This window comes from Onychomys torridus, chromosome 11 (genome assembly GCF_903995425.1).
Source record: "Onychomys torridus chromosome 11, mOncTor1.1, whole genome shotgun sequence".
NCBI classification, from domain to species: domain Eukaryota; kingdom Metazoa; phylum Chordata; class Mammalia; order Rodentia; family Cricetidae; genus Onychomys; species Onychomys torridus.
The window spans coordinates 60,666,567-60,674,616 of NC_050453.1; the positions used below are offsets into that span (position 1 = coordinate 60,666,567).

The following is an 8,050-nucleotide window of genomic DNA, read 5'->3' on the forward strand; positions in this document are numbered from 1 at the left end:
GACTTACATGTAGGCAAAACACTCATGCATAGGAAGCAAAATAAATATATCTTTACAAAAACAATAAAAAGAAAATAAGTAAGATGCAGTTCTAGAACTGGGTCTCTTAGATGGAAGAATTCTTTATGTCATGGATCAGTCACCACTGGACACAGTAGTAAAGGGGAGTCTGGGAGCCCTGCCCTGCATACAGACCTGAGGTACCAGAGGGCTTTAAGTGTTTTCCTCCAAGTCTTCTGAGAGCCCATCAGGAGTCTGGGACCTACCAGGGGCCAGGAGCAGCATCCACACAGTTTCTCTCCTTCAGAGTTTTCCAGACCTTGACTTCCCTGTCCCTTTGGTTGGGGTGACCAGCTCCCTGGTGTCGCCTGGCTCTGCGGGATGGAGTCTCATTCTCAGAACTGATACCAGGGTGGTGCTGAAATGTTGATTTTGAGAGACTTGATGGTTTGTATTCGTGGGAGCCCTGAAGAAAATATTTGCCCCGGGTTCTGACACATGGGGGCAATCTTCCTTCCAACCTTTCAAGTCGGCCTCCTCTCTTCTCCCTGGGGTAGTCTTTGCCTATCTGCAACTGTGGGTTTTGGAAGTCCCGAGCTGAAGAGAGGGCATTTTGTCAGTGGGTGGGGCAGGAAGGATCTCCATCCTGTCTTTTTCTGAGCCACACGGGTTGGGGGTGGGGCAGGGCTGAGGCAGGCAGAGGGGGGTCAGGTGAAGGTGGTACCTGGGTGTAAGCACAGAAGGAATCTGAGGCGGATTCTGTCTAGCGGGCTGAAGCTTTGGGTGGGGAGCTGAACTAGACGCTTCCAAGGGCTTTTTCAAGACTAAGATTCTGATTGGGCCTTCTTATTGTTTTGAGGCGGCGCACATTAGCTGAGGCCTAATAGGCTCTCCCCGTCAAGGAGGAGGGATCACGGCAAAGATGCAGCCCACTTTGCATGCGCACACCTGCTCAGTCACTAGGCAAGAGCTAACTAACATTTGGAGGTGTGGTCTCCGGGTTCAAGGCTTTTCCCACTCTAACTCAAATCTGGGACAGGAATACGAGTGTTCCGTGCACATAACAAGTCTTCCAGTTTTAAAACAAGAGCCTCCTGCAATCCTCTCGAGGTTTTTCCCTTGTCAGTTTCGGATGGACAACTAACTTCCATCAATAGAACACTCGGAGGGTAGACCATGAGCATCGCTGAGCTGGGCCCTCCAAAGCTGTGGACAAATTCCTGACCCTAAGGAGTCACAGATAAAGGGGTCATTAACAGGACAGACCTGCCACAGTTCTGGCTCCAGGTCCTGCGACACTGAGTGCCACTCTCCGGAAGGAACGCCCAAGATCAAGTGAGAAAACAGGGTTCCCAGACTCTGTCTGGCTCTGCGAATTATTCCTTAGAGCGCTGGGCGGGTGGTGGCACCTGAGCATCTTTCCGTGCTACTGGGTCCTGGCCCCAGGTCCTCGCGCGCAGGGAGGGGTTCGGGGGCGCGCACGCAGGCCGTCGGGGACGCGCCGGCCGCCCGGGGGCGCGCACGGGCTAGTCTCTGCCCTAATGCGGCGGCTGGCAGCGAGAGGCGCTGCAGGGGACGCGGGGGAAGTGGCGGCGCCGGCAGCGGACATCTGGGACTGCGCCCAGGGCTGGAGCCGGAGCTCCTGGAGGTAAGGCGAGCGCGGACACCCGGTAGGGTAGCAGTACAGGGTCGTAGAAGCCCATGGAGCGGCACCTCCTCGATTCCGCCCTTCTCTGTCCATCTGCATCCCCCGACCTGCCCCATCCCCCTCCATCCACATCCCTGTGCCTTTTTCCCTCTGCACAGCCACCTGCCCGGAATCCACCGGATTCTGGCGGCATCTCCCTCCCCGCTCTCTTCCTTCTCCACCCCAACACCCTTTCAGACTCGGTTGGCAACATCCATCCCTCTTCCTCGCTATCCCCCCTTTCCTTCTGTCTCAGCCTCATCTTTTGAGTCCTGCCAGTCCCCATGCTTCTTCCCTCCACACCTCACTCTTCAGTTCCCCATTCCGTCTATATTTTCCTGCCCCACCCGTGGCCCCTCTGCTTGCCCTCCGGCATCCTTTTCTGTCTCTTGACCCAGTGGCCTTGCGTCGGGCTGGTCTCCATTAGCTCCCTTCCAGTTCCCCTCTGCACACCCTGTCCCAGCCCCTTCTCAGTGGCTTCCTTGTCTCCTCATCCAGCATACTCCCTCTGGAGCAGCTCCCCTTCTCTCCTTGGCTTCTAGCTGGCCTACTACCCATCACCTTCTCCACCTGCCCTTCCTGGTGGTGTAGACCCTGCGCTGACTAGGCTTGTACTCAGCCTACCCACTCATGCAGCGTCCTACTCTGCCACAGAGGCCTAGGGCTCTGCCGGCCAGGTGTTCGCTGCTGTGGGTGCAATTCCCTTAAAGCCCTTTCCTTGCATGTTTGAGCCTGTTCATAGCTTGCCGAGAGAGATACTTGGGTTAACAGGCCACTGTGTGCTCCTCTTCCCTCCTGGAACTGTTCTGGTTTGTTTCCTAGATGGGCTCAGGGAGGGCGTGAGGCTGGGGGAAGAGGCAGGTCCGAGGGAATGGTCCACAGGCTCCTGAGAATTGTCCCGAGTTCCGGGCTGCAAAGGCCTGGCAGCGAAGCTGGGCTGGAGGGTCTGAAATTGGGGGTCCTGGCAAGGATTCTCCCTCAGTTTCCAAGTCAGCACTCTGGCATCGGGAATAGTCGTAAGTGTGGCCCCTGGCTGGGCCGGGAGTGGGCAGAGTGCTGAATCACTGAGGTTCTGGTCTCTGCAGCAGCTAGCTTCTCTCACTCCCTGAGCCGGGGGTCTGCTTTTGAGTCCTTCCTTGGCTTCTGGCAGGGCATGTGTGTGTGTGTGTGTGTGTGTGTGTGTGTGTGTGTGTGTGTGTGTGTGTGTGTGTGTGTTTGGACAAAGATGCCTCCTCTAAGTCTAGAAGAGGGGGTGACAATATTCCCTGTCTTGCCTTTCTCTTTTCCTGATAGGAGGCTCTGGTGAGTCTCCTCTAACCTTGGAACTGAGGTGAGCTCTGCTGGGACCAGATCCCATCTCCAGCAAGGCAGGCCACAGCCCACAGACCTGGGTGGGCGGAAGATGTGGTTTGCATAGGGCTAGAGACGGTAGGTTCAGATCCCACAGAACTTAAGCCTAAGTGGAAGCTGCCCCGGCCGGGGGTGGGGGTGGGGTAGGGGTGGAGCAAGGAAGACCCTGGTAATGGGGGGGGGGCCCTGCCAGATGTGGCTGTGGGGGCAGGCAGAGGAAAGGGGGGAGAGTTCTGTTCTCCCTTTGAGGATGCTTGAGCAGGTGGAATTGCATGCAGGAGAGGCACAGGAGATAGAGGCCGGGGCCGCTTCCCATCCAGTACATTCCATCTTTGGTCCCGACTAAGCTGGATCTTCAGAGAGAGAAAATTTTCTACCTTTGGTCTTTGGATTAGGCTGAAGGGGTGTGTGTGTGTGTGTGTGTGTGTGTGTGTGTGTGTGTGTGTGTGAGAGAGAGAGAGAGAGAGAGAGAGAGAGAGAGAGAGAGAGAGAGAGAGAGAGAGAGAGAGAATATGATGTTACCGAGAAAAAAAAAGACACGACCCCAGAAATTGTGTTTACCTTTGTAAAATAGGGGCCTGGCCTCCCACTTCCCTGTCTTAGAGCCTCCTCTGAAATCCAGAGGCTTAACGGAGGAGGTTAGGTACAAACTGCAGCTCGGTCCTGGTTGGAATACTGAGGTGCTGGATACTGTGGACTGATATGTGGGATGTGGTAGTTCTATACGGCTCTTGACGGTGTTCAGCCAGGGGGCATGCTGCTGGGAAACTGACTACCCCGGCTTTATCCCCCTTCTCTGTCCCCTCCCCGTCACCAGTGGGGGCAGGGCTGGAAGCTTCCCCTGGCATCGGGGCCTCCAGGCTGCCAGCTTTTCCTGGTATGGGGAAGCATCACCTGCAGCTGTTGTCGGGAGCTGATTGGATCAAGGCTCTGACGTTGGAGTGCTTGATTGGGGCTCAGGTCAAATGGGGGGTTCTGATAACAGCCTACATATTTCCCAGTTTTGTGCCATGAATATCAGCCCGTGCCTCCTCATTTGGCATCACAGAAGCTACTGAGAGTTAAATCCAGGCACACTAACAGCAGAGCCAGCTCCCCAGAGAGCTGGGGCAGGACCTGCCAATGGCGCTTCAGTGGCTGGCTCAGGTGGAACTGCCTGCTGGGGTGGCTCCCTGTGGACTGAAATAGGCTGGGGTTTACACGGGTTTCAGCAGCATGCTGAGGAGGTGGCTGAGATCTGGAGGTTCAGTGCTGGCTCACAGGAGGGTCCTGGTTTTTGCAGTGACTCAGGGACAGGATGCCTCTGATCATCTGTCACAACTTGCTCCCACTTCTGGAGACATAATTCTCTCCCTGGCTGGTTTGGAGGCCAGAGATCTCTGAAGCCACCCAATGGTGGGGGTGTGTGAGCATCTCTCTCTGTCTTTAAAAGAAGAAACATTTAGGAAGTCATAAAGGAAGGGGCAGAATAGTCGTGTTCTTACTGTGTTTGGCTGGAGGGAGGCCATGGGGGTGAAGGAGAGAAACTTAAGTAAGATGGGGTGCATATTTACCCTTGTCATGGATGTTCGTTAAACCCTGTGATTTGCTGCCGCTGAGACCAGAGCCAGGTATTTCAGAGCCCTGGTGTAATGGAGGAGGTAGACAGGTCATCAGACAAATCACATAGACAAGCCTGAGTGAGTATGCACAGACAAGGATGTCCAACTGCAGGATCCCGATTCCCTGGTACCAGTCCTTGCTCACAGCCATCTGGAATAGTAGCTCAGAGCTGATCTTGACATTGACTGCCTGGGAAAGGGTGGGGGCGGAGGTGAGACTCAAGGTGCAAGCAGATCCCCAGCTTAAGCAGCAAGAGGGTGGTTGTTCTGTGTGGAGCTGAACCCTGGTACAGGTGCTGCTGCAGTTTGGTGGGGAAACACCCATAAGGACTTCTGGGACAAGATGGAGGCTACTTAGCTTTCCCATGAACGTGTATTTTACAGCCATAGTATGGCTTGTAAATGTCTGGAATGTCAGAGCCATTCAGAGGAGAACTCCTCAGGGAGTTCCCAGTCTGACGAAGGCATAGTATGGGTTCTGCACACAGTCATTCTCAGAAGTAAGGCATGGAAACACAGTGGGTTGATGCATGGGGGTGGGGTGGGGTCTTAGGGTTATAAGGAGGCCAGAATCAGGCAGCAGGCATTATGTATGTCTATAGGGGAGGAAAGGTTGATGAACAGGGGAAACCCTTGCAAGTTACACACTTGAGTAGGTTATCACCAACCTCCATAGATGTGCTGGTAAAAGAGCTAGAGAACCCATTTTCATGCGGGTAGCCTCTCTTGCTCCCACACATCCAATGTCGTTCATTTCAGTAGCGTGCCCTGAACCTTTGAGCCTGTGTCAGGATCTGGGCAAGGTGTTGGATGACAAGTTGGAAAGAAGTGAAATGAAACCCAAACTTCACATAAGAAATGCTGTAACAGAGGCTGATGAGTCCCTGGTATTGTAGGAGCTTGACTGAGGGGTCACAGTAGACAGAACCCGCAGTGATGGCGAAACTCTTTGGCTAGACCCCTGTCTTGGCTGCAACAGTTTGAGGGCAAACCTTTGAGCAGTGACTCAGTGACCAGTGAAGGCCCAGACCTTGCCACAGGGTGGAGGTTGAATGCTTAGGACTTGGTTTCTGGGACACTAGGCGAGTCTGGAAGCCAGTGGCTGCCCTAAGAGCTTAAGAAGGCACTTTCACAGTGTTGCTGACCCAGGGCATCTGTCAGCTCGCCCAGCCAGCTTGAGAACTCTGGAGCCACGCTCCTTTCATTAGGTCTTGAGACCAGCCAGGAAACGTGAGCAGCAGAGTAGCAGAGTCTTCCTTGCTGAATGCTTACTGTGTGCGAGGCACCCCACTGTGTGCTTGGCACCCCACTGTGTGCTTTATAGTACCCTCTCACTTGCTCCTCACGAGACTTTGCAAAAACAGGTGTTTTTCAGGATATCTATTTTACAGATAGCAGCAGACTCCCCAGAGGTTATTGCTGGCTGAAGATTATAGAATGGGCGAATTTGCAGGATTAGAATTTAGGTCTCCGTGTGTGACACTAAAGCCTATGTCTCTCTTTTATGTGTGAGACTGAGCTTCCAAGCCCTGGTAGAACAGTAAAGAAATAGAGGGGTACCAGAGTGGCTCAGAACGCATCTTGAGTACCTCCTGTTTCCTGGAAGACACAGAGATGGGGGGACACCGAGAACACCTGTGAGCAACACTGTGCACAGTGCTTAAGCCTTCTTTGCTGCTCAGAACCTAGACTGTCACATTTCTCAGGGAGGTGGGATCTGTCAGTCGGTTCAGGATAAAGGGACATCAGGAGACTTAGGGAGGTGACACGGTACAGTAGGAGCTGCTCAGCCTTTGAGGTCACACAGGACACCCATCAGCTTTGGGCTCTCTGTGAAAGAAGTGGCCTGCCTCACCTTGCCTGCTCCCCAGTGGCTTCCTGACACACAGACCCTCATGGGGGTGGGGCATCACCCTAAAAGGCATGTATTGGTCCCATCCCTGATAAAAGCTAGCTGTGTTTCTTTCTCTGTAAAATTGGAAGATTCCTGTGAGTTCTCGTCTCTGGGGTTTATGGCGTTGATTAATTTCTTGCTGGCTTTACTCTCTCAAAAGAAAAGAACTGGAGGGCTCCAGGGCACTGCGGGGGTCATCCCCTCTGCTCCTGCGCTCCCTCTTTGGAGAAGCAGCTGCCACATCTCTTCCTTCACCTGCTCCTCTCCTTCCCTCCCTTTGGTCCGGCGCCCCCACCCCATCACCCCTGCCATGGGCCTCCCTGGCAGCCCCTCTCTCTCCCTCTCATCATTATGATGCTAATTGTGTTGTTAATTTTTCTGAGATCCAGAAAGAAAGCCCCAATCTGTTCTAATGAATTTAATTAGAGAGGGGCTTGGAAGGTTTCAGAACCTCTTACAGGATCACCATAAACAAAGTTAACGAGATAAAAGGCCCTAGATCAGCTCTGGGGTGGGAGGGAGGATTTCGCTGCTGGTCTTAGGATAAGTCCTAGGCACCTGGAGCTGGAGGAAGGTTCTTGCCCTCCATGTGGTTTCCCTTTCAGCATGGTTGAACCTACCCCATCCAGCACCACATCCTTAGTTTCCTGCCTAGCTCTGCCTTTAAGTGAGACGTGAACATTTTCAGCAGCAGCAGCGGCAGCACCTGACTATTCTGAGACACTTGCTGTCTGGTCAGGGATAACCATCTCCCTACAGCAACATGGAGGCATCTAAGATGCTGTCTGTGTCCTGTAGGTTCAGATCTAAGGGACATTTGCTAATTGCAGACTGTATGATTATGGGCTGTGACATTAGTCTTTTTCAGCCGAGAGGAAGTACCTGCTGTGGTTCTTAGGATAGGAACACCTGAAAATTCACTGCTCACAGCTGTTAGGAGAAAAGGTACAGGAACCCCCAAATATAGACATCTTTTTTCCTCTTCCCCAGTCCTATTGGAGTCTCCCCACCTTGCTTCTCTGAGCACTTAGTATAGCCATCTTGGAGCAAACCTCCTGACATGGGCAAGTTCTGGTTTCCCGTTAAACTAACTTTCCTGGATGCGGATCAGGCCAGCTGGGATGCGCTGACCAGGTGCTAGGTTTGGTCCTCAGATCCTGTGACTTTCTGGGATGAGAGTGAATGGCTGGCAGACCAGTTCTGAGGACTTTCCCTAGTGATGGGCATTCCCAACCGCTGATGCTGGCCAGTTGGCTGCAGCAGCACTTTTTTAAAACAAGAATTTAATGGAAGTTTCCAGTACTGAGTTCTGTGAGTTTTAGAACTCATCTCGTTTTGTTGTGAATATTTTTGTGTATGTGCACATGTGTGTGCACAAAAATGTGTGCATATACTGCTTATGTTGATGAAATTATTCCAACTAGGTTCTGTTTGATCTTCGTTTGTTGTGTAAGTGTCATTAAACATTCCTGGCAGTAATTTCTCTTCGCATAAGTGGGGAACCCTCTAATCTCTCTC

The 8,050-nt window shown here is 52.8% G+C and overlaps 1 protein-coding gene across 14 annotated transcripts in view; it reads left to right on the plus strand.

Annotated features, from left to right (window-relative positions):
* Positions 1-1,507: 1,507 nt before the first annotated feature.
* Positions 1,508-8,050, plus strand: part of Nfasc (neurofascin) — a 168,916-nt gene continuing 162,373 nt past the window's right edge. For 5 of the 14 annotated variants that reach the window (XM_036202975.1, XM_036202977.1, XM_036202978.1 and 2 more), the window contains exon 1: positions 1,508-1,648. In XM_036202975.1, the coding sequence (XP_036058868.1) occupies positions 1,542-1,648 (107 nt within the window). In that variant the 5' untranslated portion in view covers positions 1,508-1,541. The remainder of the gene's footprint in view (positions 1,649-8,050) is intronic. The other 9 variants (XM_036202983.1, XM_036202986.1, XM_036202987.1 and 6 more) reach the window with 3 other exon arrangements.